At 46.3% G+C, this 14,487-nt stretch overlaps 1 protein-coding gene across 1 annotated transcript in view; it reads right to left on the reverse strand.

Annotated features, from left to right (window-relative positions):
* The window catches only part of LOC140468541 (equilibrative nucleobase transporter 1-like), a 64,015-nt gene extending 49,872 nt beyond the window's left edge, over window positions 1-14,143 (reverse strand). Inside the window, exons 1-3 of the mRNA XM_072564630.1 lie at window positions 12,705-14,143; window positions 3,961-4,205; window positions 3,493-3,625 (exon numbers count right to left, since the gene is read on the reverse strand). Of these exons, the coding sequence (XP_072420731.1) occupies window positions 3,493-3,625; window positions 3,961-4,150 (323 nt within the window). The 5' untranslated portion in view covers window positions 4,151-4,205; window positions 12,705-14,143. The remainder of the gene's footprint in view (window positions 1-3,492; window positions 3,626-3,960; window positions 4,206-12,704) is intronic.
* Window positions 14,144-14,487: the final 344 nt, after the last annotated feature.

The raw sequence follows: 14,487 nt of genomic DNA on the forward strand, positions 1-14,487 counted from the left end.
TGGTACCTAATGCATCTTTTAGGTTCATTAGTCGCTTTGTTGGTAGGTTTGTGGGCTACTATGATGCCAAGGGCTTTGAGTAGACTGGAAATCATTTCTGATATGTCTTTAATGTAAGGTAGCATGGCTATAGTTTTGGTTGCACTGTGTCTGCTTGTTTGGGTTTGTTTCTGAGGAATTGGCAGATTGTGTTTATTGGGTACCCATTTTTCTTGAAAACATTATATAGATGTTTTCCTTCTGCTCTTTGTAGTTCTTGGGTGCTGCAGTGTGATGCAGCTTGTTGAAATAATGTCAAGACGCAGCTCAGTCCGTGTATGCTGGGATGATTGCTTCTGAAGTTACGTACTTGGTCCACGTGTGTTGTTTTTCTGTAGACGCTGGTTTGAAGCTCTCTGTTAACTGCACGTTCAACTTCATGTCTCAGAACAGGAGTCTGTTGTCGTTCTCTTCTTTTGTGAATTTTAGGCCTGTCAGGATATTGTTGATGGTGCTGTATGTTTCCTTTAGTTTGTTCCGTTTTGTCATGACAAAAGGTGTCATCCACGTAGTAGACCCAAAGTTTGGGTTGGGTAGATGGGAGAGCAGCTTGTTCATGTCTTTGCATTACTGCTCCCGCTATCAGTCGTGATAGTAGTGACCCCATGGTTGGTCCATTGACTTGTTTGTCGGTTTTGTTATCGAATGTGAAGTGGGTGGTGAGGCACAGGTCCACTAGCTTGAGGATGTTGTCTTTGTTATAGAGTCACAGAGATGTACAGCATGGAAACAGACCCTTTGGATCAACCTGTCCATGCTGACCAGATATCCCAACCCAATCTAGCCCCACCTGCCAGCACCCGGCCTATATCCCTCCAAAACCACTTCCTCTGGCAGCTCATTCCATACGTACCACCCTCTGTGTGAAAAAGTTGTCCCTGAGGTCTCTTTCATATCTTTCCCCTCTCACCCTAAACCTATGCCCTCTAGTTCTGGTCTCCCCGACCCCAGGGAAAAAACTGTCTATTTATCCTATCCATGCCCCTCAATTTTGTAAACTTCTATGAGGTCAGCACTCAGCCTCTGACGCTCCAGGGAAGAAAGCCCCCAGCTGTTCAGCCTCTCCCTATAGCTCAAATCCTTGTAAATTGGTGCTGTCTGGTGTTTGTGGTCCTGGTTTTCATAGTAGTAATGACAGTGTTTCTTTGGCCAGATCAATGTTAATTGATGTGAAAGGAGCTGTAATGTCAAAGGAGGCCATCATTTCATCCTCTTCTATCTTGGGGTCTTTGGTGTTCAGGAATTCTTGGGTGGAGTGAATGGAGTGGTGTGAATCTTTAATTAGGTGTTTTAGTTTTTGGTGGAGTTCTTTGGCTAGTCTGTATGTTGGTGTACCAGGTAGGGAGACTATGGGGCCCCTGGTTTGAGTGGCGTATTGGATCCATCTGGTTTCGTGTTTTGCAAGTCTGTCCTGTTTAATTCTGATTTTTTTTTAAAGTGCTACTAAAAAAGGTTGAGATTCTGGATGTACAGTTAACAGAGAGTTTCAAAGCAGGAAAAACAACACACATGGACCAAATACTTAACTTCAGAAGCAATTGTCCCAACACACACAGACAGAGCTGCATCAAGACATCATTTCAATGAGCTACATCAAACTACAGCACCCAAGAACTGCAAACAGCAGAAGGAAAATACCTATGCAACGGTTTCAAGCAAAACAGATACCCAATAAACACAATCCGCTGATTCCTCAGTAACAAACCCAAACAAGCAGACACAATGCATCCAAAAACTATAGCCACACTACCTTACATCAAAGATGTATCAGAATGAGTTCCAGTCTACTCAGACCCCTTGGCATCATGGTAGCCCAAAAACCTACCAACACACTTAAGCAGCAAAATACCTTGCAAGAACTGTAAAAAACACTACATTGGACAAACTAGCAGGAAACTTGTCCCCAGGACACATGAACTCCAACTGGTCACCAAAAGACACGACCCAATATCACTAGTTTCCAGACACACAGACAAAGAAGGACACCACTTTGACTGGGACAACACACACATCCTCGGACTGGCGAAACAAAGACATGCACGTGTATTCTTCAAGGCATGGCATTCTAACCAGAACTCCATCAAAAAACACATCTATTTAGAACTTATCTATTTTCCCTTGAAAAAAGGAATCAGAAATGACATCATCCACCTTAAGAAACCAAGACTCTATAGAGATGCAGGATATACCAGCAGTGCTTTACCAGAGACTCTCTCCGATGATATTACCTAGTATGGTGATGAGACATCTGAAAACAAACTTTCAAGCTCAGCAAGCTAACTTACATAGTTAAGTGTGAATGCCCTGTCCTGGTTTGCCTTCATAAAATGCAACACTCCAACATTCCTTGGTCCACTGTCCAGTTGTAATTAGAGATAGCCTTCACCAGTGTCACATCAATTTTGGTGCCATCTGTAAACCTAAGTTGTCTTCAGAGCAAGAAGCAGTTTGTGTGCAAGGAGGTGACATCAGAAACAAACTCTTTGAGGGGATCATTCCGTTTGTTTGATTAATGGGTGGCCAGGCCAGCATTTATTGCCCATCATTAACTGCCCCTTGAGGAGTTGGCTGAATTCTTGGAGACCAGCAAAGGGCAGTTAGAAGCCCACCACATCACTGTAGGTCTGGACCCTCCCTCAGTACTGACCCTCCGACAGTATGCCCTCCCTCGTACTTACCCCGCCACCGTGCTGCACTCCCTCACTACTGACCCCACGACAGTGCAGCCCTCCCTCACTACCAGGTAAGGAAAGCAGATTTCTATCCCTGAAGAGAATCAGTACTGACTGAGAAAAGACAGTTTGCTGAAGATTTGCACATTGTACTAATCAGGACAATTTGCAAGAATACCAGTTCAAAGAGGAAACTCAAAAGTTACACTTCATGAGAGGAGAGAGCTGACAAGTCAACTCTGGTGGGTACAGCCATTGTCATGGAGGGTGCATCAGCATACGACAACTGATAGTTAACTGTCAGATTTTTGTTTCGGAGGTTAATGCAGTGACCGAGGATGACCTCTGCGTGGCTATGATGGCGACTAAAGGGATGCCACATGTAATGTCAAAAGGAAATCGAATGGGTGCCTTCGAGGGAGAGTATCCAGCAGGGCTGCATAATTACGGTCAGGAAATAAATCTAACTGGATTACTACAACTGAAAGCCAGCACCAGACCAGAGGGGCTGAGAGGCCTGAAACTCTTTCCTTCCCATGTTATGTCCCTGTCTCTCCATAAGTATCGCTGAGCCAGGGGAACATCGGTCCAGATGCACAGCCAACACTGCTGGTGGTGGTTGACCAGAAATTCCACTCTCCAAAAGCGGTCATAGCACTTCCTTTGCCAGCTTCTAAGACACTGAGGACACACTACCTCCAGCCTCTGGCCCTGCTTAAAACACTGCAACCCCTCCAACCCGCGAAGAAGCAGAATAGACCAGAAGAGATCACGGACTCACATGCCGAAAAAGCGGGTTGCCATGGTACCGAAGCGGTCGAACATGAAGCCGCATGGCAGTGTCACAAAATTGTTCATGAAGGATCCCAGAGTGAAGAGGAGGGTGAAGCGTTCATCCTGGGGATCACAGTGCACTGAGACAGAGATATAAACATGAAGTGAGAGGGACGGAAAGGGACCTGTGGGTCAAGTGCGGCGCTCCCTCAGAACTGACCCCGCGACAGTGCAGCGCTCCCTCAGAACTGACCGCGCGACAGTGCAGCGCTCCCTCAGAACTGACCCACTGAAAGGGCAGAGTGATCTCTACCATTTGTTGCTTTCAGCTCCTTCTGGACTCTATCAGTGTATTCCATCCTGTTCCACACACCCGCATCCTCATCTCTGCTCCATGTCCCCATTCTCTCTTCCACTTATCCCTTCCCCCGCTCTCTTGGGCCATTCTTTTCTCGCTTCCCTGCAGCGCACTTACTGGTGCCATTTTCCACTCCGTGGTGGCTGCTGTTCTGCACAGGGTCACAGAGGTCAGTGAAATATTTCTCTTTCTTCAGCACGAAGACGAGGGATGCCCAGCCGAAGAGCACGCCAGAGAAGCAGATGCACTCAAACAGCCCTGTGGCGAAAGTCAAGAGCCGTTTGATCCTCTCCCTGAGAGGTTCCATCGCCCTGACTCACGGAAATTCTCTTTTGATATCCTGGGAGTTTCCTGATCCCCGGCTGGGAAGATAAAAAGAGAACAGTGACCTTCATTGGAAACATCGGCAAACGCCACCCATCTGTGCTTTCGCTCATATGTAGAGGGACTGTGCAATACATGGATCCTCATGGACAAGTGTATGGTCAAATAGGGGTGTGTTTGGAGGAGTGTTTATGCAGGGAATTGTGAGAATCTCCATATCCGGGAGTGTGCGCGCACTGGCTTGGCTAATTGCAAGAGCAAGTGGGTGTTCAAAACTGGCTGTTTTTTTTAAAAATCACCATGAATGAGAGATTGAGTTTCCGGAGTTAAAGCACACATCAGTTTTCCATGGGCGAGTGCGTGCATACCCCCCCCAATGTTTACGTGAGCCGATGTGATCGTGCACACATACATGGTTAGGGTGTCAACTTGGTCTTGTCTGAGCCAGCCAGCGTAAGCTTACCTGAGCAAGTGCAAGAGCCTGTTTTATGGGGGTCAGTTCGCTCATTTGGCTGGAACGCCATGCAGAGCGATGCCAATAGCACGGGCTCGATATCCACATTGACTCAGGTCGCCATGAAGGCTTCACCTTCTTGACAATGGCCCTCGTGGTGACCCTGAGGTTAAAACACCACCTGTCATCTCTCTTTTTACACTTAAGACAGAAATCAGGAGGGCCAAAAGGGGACGCGGGAATGGCATTAGTTGATAAGCTGAAGGACAATCCAAAGAGATTCTACAAGTACATGTAGGGCAAAAGAGTAACTAGGGAGAGAATAGCGCCTCTTTAAGATCAACAAGGTAATCCTCGTGCTTAGTCACAAGAGATGACGGAGATCCTAAATACATATTTCACATCAATATTTACGGTCGAGAAAGGTATGGATGCTCAGGAACTTGGAAAACTAAATAGCAATGTCCGAAGAGTTTCCGCACGACAGAAGAGGGGTTGCTGGAAGTCTGAAGACACATTAAGGTACAGAAATCCCGAGACCTGATGAAGCGTGTCCCAGGACAATGCGGGAGGCGAGGGAGGAAATTGCGGAGATACTCGTTTCATCGATAGCCACGGGTGACGTGCCCAAAGACTGGAGTGTGGCTAATGTTGCGCCATTATTTACGGAAGGCTGCAGGGAAATGCCTGGGAACTACAGGCCGGTGAGCTTTAAGTCTGTGATGGGTAGGTTGTTAGAAGGGATTCTGAGGGGCAGGATCTCCAGGCACTTGGAGAGGAAAGGACTCATTTTGAGGGAGTCAGCACGGCTTTGTGCCTCACGAATTTGTTTGAGGTTTTGAAGGGGTGACCAAGAAAGTAGATGAGGGCAGTGCAGGAGATGTTGCAAATGTGGACTTTCACAAGATCTTTGACAAACCAGGGTACGGTAGGTTGCTGAGTAAGGTTAAATCTCACAGGATCCAAGGACAGCTAGCCAACTGAGTACAAAATCAGCTTGACAGTAGAAGACAAAGGGTGGTGGCAGAGGGTTGTTTTTCACACTGGAAGCCTGTGACCAGCACTGTCACAGAGATCGGTGCTGAGTCCACTGTTATTCGTCATTTATATAAAATCATTTGGATGAGAATTTAGGAAGCATGGTTAGTAAGTTTGTGGATGACATCAAGATCAGTGGTATAGTGGACAATGAAGGAGGTTATCTGGGTATATGGCGAGATCTTGATCAACTAGGCCAGTGGGTCAAGGAATGGCAGATGGAGTTCAATTCAGATAAATGTATAGCGTCGCATTTTGGTAAGACAAAGCAAGGTAGGACTTACACAGTTAATGGCACACTCCTGGGGAGTGTTATGGAACAAAGACAGGTTCATAGCTCCTTGAAAGTGGTAGGCAGGGCAGTGATGAAGGCTGTTAGCATGCGAGTTTTCATTGGTCAGAGAACAGAGTCTAGTAGATGGGATGTTAGCTGAACTGACCATGCTAAATTGCCCGTAGTGTTAGGTGCATTAGTCAGGGATAAATGTAAGGGAATGAGTCTGGGACAATTGCTCTTCGGAGGGTCGGTGTGGACTTGTTGGGCCGAAGGGCCTGTTTCCACACTGTACGGAATGTAATGTCATATTGCAACTGCACAAGACATTGATAGGCCACAATCACAGTACTCTATGCAGTCCTACTATAGAAAGGATATTACTACACTAGGAGTGCAGGAAAGATTTACTAGGATGCTAACTGGGCTAGAAAGTTTGAGTTATTAGGAGAGATTGGATAAGCTGGGACATTTTTCACTGGAGTGTATGAGACAGAGGGGTGACCTGACAGAGGTACTTAAAATCATGAGGGGCATGGATAAGGTCGATTAAGCTGACAGCGTTTCCCTCGCGGAGGGGTCTCAAACTAGAGGGCGTAGGTTTAAGGTAAGAGGTACAGAAGAGTCCGAAGGGGCAACCTCTTCCACACAAGAGTATCTGGAATGAGCTGCCAGGAGGTAGTGGTGGAAGGGAGTAGTTTCACCACTTAAGAAACATTTAGACAGTACATGGGTGGGAAACGTGTGGAGGAGGGATATGTACCAAATGCAGGCAAATGGGACTAGTTTATATTGTGAAAACAAGGTGGAATGGGCATGTTGGGTCAATGGGCCTGCATTCATATTGTAGACCTCGATGACTCTTTGATAAGACATGAGTCCGTGTGCACCAGTAAACTTCCTTCTGTGGATAGGTTTGCAAGCTTGGGTTTATGTGTTTAAGTAAAAAAGTCGATGTTTTTGCCGAACAATGTGAGAGTGTACATTTAAATGAGTAAACATTGCTTCCCTGATCACTGTAATCTCCAACAGCTTCTGAGATAAATTATACTACTTGAGTGTAATAACAATCAGGACCCTGTTTACTGATCACCTTATCATTTAAGATAGAACCATGTCAATTGAGGATAACAGGTGACACAGGAGGAATAATGTGTGAATCTTTCTGGATAATTGCCAGAGCAATAACATTAAGAATATAAACAAAGAAAGTGCGGAAACTGAGGCCAGGAACATGACAGGGACAGCAAGGGACAGAAGATGTTCTGTTCCTGAGTGACAGTGTGTTCCAGACAGAGCAGACCCATATAACAGCGTGTGTAGGACATTCCATTCCTGTGTGACAGCACGTGAACACAGAATTTGTTCATGTTACTGCAAGCACGTATTACTGCGTGTGCACTAATGTACCTGCGCTTTGAGGTATAGATAAGTTTTATTGTGGACGCCTACCTGAAAGTTTCAGTGTGTGAGACATACCAGTGATTGTTCCAATATGTGCTGGAGAGTGCTCCTCTGACAGCATGGCAGTTATGGGCTGCATGGTGGCTCAGTGGTTAGATTAGATTAGACTCCCTACAGTGTGGAAACAGGCCCTTCAGCCCAACCAGTCCACACCAACCCTCCGAAGAGTAACCCACCCAGACCCATTTCCCTCTGACTAATGCACCTAACACTACGGGCAATTTACCATGGCCAATTCACCTGACCTGCACATCTTTGGACTGTGGGAGATTTAATCAATCCTGGGATAAGCACATGGATGATGATGATTATGATGATGGGATGGTGTAGGGGGACAGGCTTAGATTAGTTCACCGGTTGGTGCAATACCGAGGGCTGAAGGGCCTGTTCTGCACTGTATTGTTCTATGTTCTAATACCTTGAATTGGTATTCACCCAGGAGAAGGATCTGGAGGATAATGAGATGAGGGTCATGATATTCTGGCTGGAGGTCTGTGAGGAGTGGTGTTCCGCAGGGATCCGTACTGGGACTCTGCTGCCTGTGATATGTGACCTGAATGAAAATGTAGATGGGGATGGGTAAGTAAATTTGCAGACGGTATGCAAAGATGGGTGGAGTTGTGGATAGTGCAGAAGGTTGTCAAAGGATGCAGTGGGATATAGGTCAGTTGCAGATATGGGTGGCGAAATGGCAAATGGGAGTTTAAACCTCATAAGTGTGAAGTGCTACACTTAGGGGGATCAAATATTCAGGAAAGGTATACAGTTAATGACAGGACCCTGAACAGCACTGATGTCGTTGGGGTTCCAGACCACAATTCCCTGAAATGGGTCACACAAGTAGATATGGTGGTGAAGGCGGCGTATGGCATGCTTGCCTTTATTGGTCAGGGAACAGAGTACAAGAGGCAGAAAGTGAGCTTTACTAGATTTTGGTTAGGCCACACTGAGAATATTGCTTTCAGTTCTGCTTGTGACATTACAGGAAGGACGTGAAGGCTTTGGAGAGGGTGTGAAAGAGGTTTACCAGGATGGTGCCCGGATGAGACGAGGAGAGGCTGAAAAAATACAGGACGTTCTCTCTGGAGCAGTGCAGGCTGGGAAGAGTCAATACAATGATCAGATAGGGTGGATGGACAGAATCTTTTCAGCAGACATGAAATGACTAATGCAAGGAGGCGTGCATTTAGGGCGAGAGTGGGAAAGTTCAAAAGGAGACGCGAGAGGCAAGTTGTTTACACAGAGAGTGGTCAGAGTCTGCAACGCGCTGCCAGGGATGGTGGCAGAGGCACATACAGCAGGAGTCTTTAAGAAAAGCACAAGCATGTGCAAGGGTCTCCTTCCTCTCAGAAAGATGTTGTGAAACTTGAAAGGGTTCAGAAAAGATTTACAAGGATGTTGCCAGAGTTGGAGGATTTGAGCTACAGGGAGAGGCTGAACAGGCTGGGGCCGTTTTCCCTGGAGCATTGGAGGCTGACGGGTGACCTTATAGAGGTTTACAAAATTATGAAGGGCATGGATAGGGTAACTAGGCAAAGTCTTTTCCCTGGGATCGGGGAGTCCAGAACTAGAGGGCATAGGTTTAGGGTGAGGGGATAGATATAAAAAAAAGACCGAAGGGCCAACATTTTCCTCACAGAGGGTGGTATATGAATGGAATGAGCTGCCAAAGGAAGTGGTAGAAGCAGGAACAATGACAATACTTTAAAGACATATGCACATGGTGCAAGGATAGGAAAGGTTCAGAGGGATATGGGCCAAATGTAGGAATGGCTCACTTCAGCAAAGTTGGTTGGCAATGCATGTGTTAGGCTGTATGCCTTCTGACTACAGGAGAGGCTGTGCTCCTGCAGGAGAGTGGGGTTGAGGAGGGCAAGGTCCTGTGGCTGTGGAGGGGAGTGTGCGCTCCTGTGCGAGCATAGGGGAGACCCTGTTCCTCTGTGTTGGGGTGGGGGTGTCAGGGGGGCAATCTGTTCTTCTGCATGTATCGGGATGGGGGAGGGAACCTGTTCCTCTGGGAGTGTGAGGTGGGGGGCAATCTGTTCTTCCAGGTGTGCTGGGGGGGGTGGAAAAAAGACTGAGAAACCTGTTCCTCCGTGTGTGTCGGAGACAGCCTGCTCCTGTGAGGATGACACTGTGTTTGTGTCTGTGTGTAAGCGTCTTTTGAAGTTCGTGCATTGGATATCTTCATCAGTTGCTGAGAATTGATAGACAGTCATTATTTTCATCAGATTAAGATTTTCAGAAAATTGAATTTGTGGAGCTCACAACAAAACATCCGGCTGACAATCCAAACAAAGGACAGAAAGGATCGCTACCAAAATGCAATGGAACAACTGTTGACCCAACAGTTAGTGCATACAGAAAGCGGAGTGGCACGGTGGTTCAGTAGTTAGCACTGCTGCCTCACAGCAACAGGGGCCCAGGTTCGATTCCTGCCTTATGTCTGTGTAGAGTTTGCATATTCTCCCACTGTCGGCGTGGGCTTCCTCTGGGTGCTCCGGTTTCCTCCCACAGCGCAAAGATGCGCAGGTCAGGGTGAATTAGCTATGGTAAATTACCCATAGTGTTCAGGGACGTGCAGGCTAAGTGCATGAAGTAACGTAGGGGAATGGGTCTGATTGGGATACTCTTCGGAGGGCCAGTGTGGGCTTGTTGGGCTGAAGGGCCTGTTTCCACCCTGTAGGGAACCTAATTCAAAGAGACAGAAAGTAGAGCAGTGGGGAGTGGGCGAAGTGACACCAAGAGGCAGATGTGAAGGAGTGAAGCAGCAGAAAACGAGAGAATCAAAGCTCACGGCTCTCTCAACCCTTGCATCTGAAGGGACTTCTTAACAATTTAACTTAATTAACACGCAGCAGAAATAACAAATTAAATGCTGGGCCAGCAGCCAGGGGATTCAAGAACAATGTGTTCTCTGTGGCACTCTGAGGCCAAGTCTGGACTTGACAGTGGTTAAACTCTCATCAATACTACGTACAGAAGGCTACAGTCACAGAGTGGACTGGAACCAGAATGGGTGACTAAAGGAGAATGCCCACTAGAGAGAGAGAGAGAGAGAGAGAGAGAGAGAGAGAGAGAGATGGACTATAGCGAGTGACCAACAGAGCAGCTGAGAGATGGGGCAAAGGAGAGAAAGGGAGGAACGTACAATTAGTGAGGAAAGACGGAATGTGTGATGGTCAGAAAAGAGAGAGGCAAAAAAAAAGGAGACAGACAGGCAGTGGTGAGAAAATAACGAGCAGGGAGACAACAATTTCAATAATATCATTCTCCTCAAAAGTATTCCAAATATTTAACAGCCAGAGAAATACTATCCTGGTACATTGTTTCAGGAACGATCACATGCAGTTCAGGAAACAACAGTCTGTACCTGCACACTAAGTTCCCACACAGACCAAAGGGATCCATAACCCTCATCCTCTGTTATTTCAGTCATACAGTTTTGTGGATCAACATTAGACCCACGGCCACTAGGAAGAACACTGCCAGCTCTATTCCCAAAAATTATATTGTGATCTTATGCATTCACCTGACACGGCAAATAGGACAGAACCATACCCAAAACACTGCATTCCCAATAGCACAGTGCCCCCTCGGCACTGACCCGCCGATAGCGCGGCACCCCCTCGGTGCTGACCCGCCAACAACACAGCCCTGAGACAGCCTGTAATGCCCACAGGTCTGGCGCAAAAAACCCAACCTGTAACTCCAGGAGAACAGTAGCTTCACTGAGACACAGTCAACATCCTTCACCACGGGCTGAGGAGACATTCAGCACAGTGTGCTGCAGTTATCAAATATTGACAACTGCAGGTCACTGCACATTCGAACCCTGGCTGAATTCCAGTTTTTCTAACACCTGGGTCACTAAACACTGTTCAGGAGTAGGAACTTGGCTAATTCTCCACACCCTCTCTCTTCCTACCTCTGGGATCACTGTTGAGGAGCAGGAACCTTGGCTGATTTCCCTTGTCGCTGTCTCTGATCCAGGGGATCAGTGTACAGTGAACAGGAGCAGGAACCTCGGGTGATTTTCCCCATTTCTCTCGAACCCAGGGATCACAAGACAGTGATCAAGACCAGAAACCCTGGCTGATTCCCCTTCTCTCACTCGCTCTAACCCAGGGAATCACTGGACAGTGCACAGGAGCAGACACACTGACTGATTTCCCCCTCTCCCATTCCCTCTAACCCAGGGATCACTGGATAATGATCAGGAGCAGGCTGACTTCCCACCTCTGTCGAACCCAGTAGTCACTGTGCAGTGATCAGGTACAGAAATCATGTCAGCTAACTCCTCTCTCTAACCCAGGAGTTGCTATGCAGTGATCAGGAGCAGGAACCCTGGCTGATTTCCTTTCTTTCTCTCTAACCCAGGGGAGTAAAGAAGTCAGGAATTCATGCTGAGGTTGTTAAGTGCTGGTAAGACCTCTTCTGGAACACCGTGTCCAGTCCTGCTTGGCCTGTTACAGGAAGGATATTGTCAAGCTGGGGAGGGTTCAGAAGAGATTTGCTGGGCATGGAGGGTTTGGGCTCTAGGGATAGGTTGGATGGGCTGGCATGTTTGTCACTGGAGCCGAGGAGGTTGAGCAGTGGCCTTAGAGATTTATAAAATCATGGCGGGTATAGGTAAGATAAATGGTGGTTATTTCTTCCCCAGGATGTGGGATTGCAAGACGAGGGGGCATATTTTTAAGGTGGGAGGAGAAAGATTTTAAAAATGACATGGAGGGGCAATTTTTTTTAAATTACACACACCCACACAGAGACACACACAGAGTTGTTCGCATATGGAGTTAACTTCCAGAAGAAGTCATAGATGCTGGGACAGTTGCAATGTTCAAAAGACATTTCGGCAAGCGCATGAATAAGAAAGTTTTGGAGGGAACTGAGCCAAGCAGAAGCAGGTGGGGCTGGTTTAGTTGGGGATTATCATCAGCATGGTCTGGTTGGACTGAAGGGTCTGTTTGTGCGGTGTATGACTGTATAACAGTACAATCACTGAAAGCCGGAACCCTGCCTCATTTCCTCTCCCCCCAGGGCAGGGTGCATTCATGTGTGGTTATGTGTCTGAGAGGTCACCCTCTGATATTTTGAGCTTATGTAGCTAAGAGCAGGGATAGAGTCTAGGCCTGGTCTTCCTGTCTGCGCGGTGAAAGCAGAGAGAGAGAGACAGACAGACAAACAGGGACATGGAAAGAGAAGAACAGTGCCAAAATTCATGGAGTATGAAATCACTCTTGTCAAACACATGCACTTTCAATGCAGCAACTCTGAACGCAAACAGAACTGATGTATAATTACCTGCAAGTGCTGCTTGCGAAAGGGGCCGGTTTTCTCTCTCTTCACAGTCAGTGAACCTCCTCAGCAGAGACACACACTCCTTTATCTCATTCGACTGGAAGTGAAACTTATATCTCTGTTTTCTTGGCGGTTCTGGGCCGAGAATGAATGGGCAGGCATTGGCAAGAACATTGCAGCAAGCTGATTGGATGGAGTCACTGTCAACTCAGTCAGACACCCTCTTTAGCTAATCATCTCCCTGCCAGGCTCTGTTTAATCCCCCCTCTCCCAATATTTAAACTTCTCTCTCAGGGTGTGTTAAATCCTCTCTCCCCCAATATTTGAACCTCGCTTTCTCTCAGGGTGTGTGTAAACCCCTCTCTCTGTCACAATTGGGCTGTATTTAAACACCTCTCTTTCTGTATTTAACTCTCTCTATTCCTCTATATTTATATATTCCTCAATATATTGGATCTCACTATGTATTTAATCCTGTTTTGAATACTTTGCATTCTCCCTCTTACCTGCACTTAATACTGTTTATTCCTCTGTATTTAATCCTTTCTCTGCATTTGTCCTGTCTAATCTGTATTTAATCCTATCTCTATTTACCTGTTTTAACCCTCTCTGTATTAAATCATCTCCACATTACTCTGTATTAAATCATCTCCCTGTTAAATTGTATTTAACCCTCTATCTATATTCAATTTTCCACTGCTGTGTTTAATCCTCTCCCTATTTTGCTCTGTAATACTGTACCTATCATGTTTTATGTAACCCTCTCACTATTACTATTTAAAATTTTCCCAATTACAATTTTTAACTGTGTTCAACTCTTTTCCTATTACTCTCAAATTAATCCTATAATCTGCATTAAATCTGAAATATTACTGTCTACTTCACCTTCTCCCTTCCCCAGTATTTAATCCTCTCCATTTCCCCTGTATTTAGCCCTCATCCTTTTACTATGTAATTAATCCTCTCCCTACTACTCTATATTTCACTCACCCCCTGTATTTACCCCTTCCCCTGTATTATCTCCCTGTTCCCCTGTATTTAATTATCTCTCTGTTCCCTTGTATTTACCCCTTGCCCTTTTTTCTCTCTTGTATTTAACACTTTCCCAGTTCCCCTGGATTTAACCAACTTGTTTTCCCCAGATTTAATCCTCTCCTTGTTCCTTTGTATTTTGCACTCTCTCTGCTCCCCAGTATTCAACTGTATTTCTGTTCCCCTGTATTACTAGATAAACGCTGTCCCTGTTCCTGTTTTTAACCTTCACCTATTCCCCTGTATCAAACTTGTTCTTTGTCCCCCTGTATTTAACCCTCTCCCTATTGCTGTGTTTAAGCCTCGGGTTCCCTTGTGTTTAAACTGCCCCCTATTCCCCTGTTTTTAAACCCTTCCCTATACCCCTGTAACGAACTAACCCTCTCCCTGTTTTTAAACCCTTCCCTATACCCTTGTAACTAACCCTCTCCCTGTTTTTAAACCCTTCCCTATACCCCTGTAACTAACTAACCCTCTCCCTGTTTTTAAACCCTTCCCTATACCCCTGTAACCAACCCTCTCCCTGTTTTTAAACCCTTCCCTATACCCCTGTAACCAACCCTCTCCCTGTTTTTAAACCCTTCCCTATACCCCTGTAACCAACCCTCTCCCTGTTTTCAAACCCTTCCCTATACCCCTGTAACTAACTAACCCTCTCCCTGTTCTTAAACCCTTCCCTATACCCCTGTAACTAACCAACCCTCTCCCTGTTCTTAAACCCTTCCCTATACCCCTGTAACTAACCAACCCTCTC

The sequence above is a fragment of the Chiloscyllium punctatum genome, chromosome 47, assembly GCF_047496795.1.
Source record: "Chiloscyllium punctatum isolate Juve2018m chromosome 47, sChiPun1.3, whole genome shotgun sequence".
In the NCBI taxonomy this organism is placed as follows: Eukaryota; Metazoa; Chordata; class Chondrichthyes; order Orectolobiformes; family Hemiscylliidae; genus Chiloscyllium; species Chiloscyllium punctatum.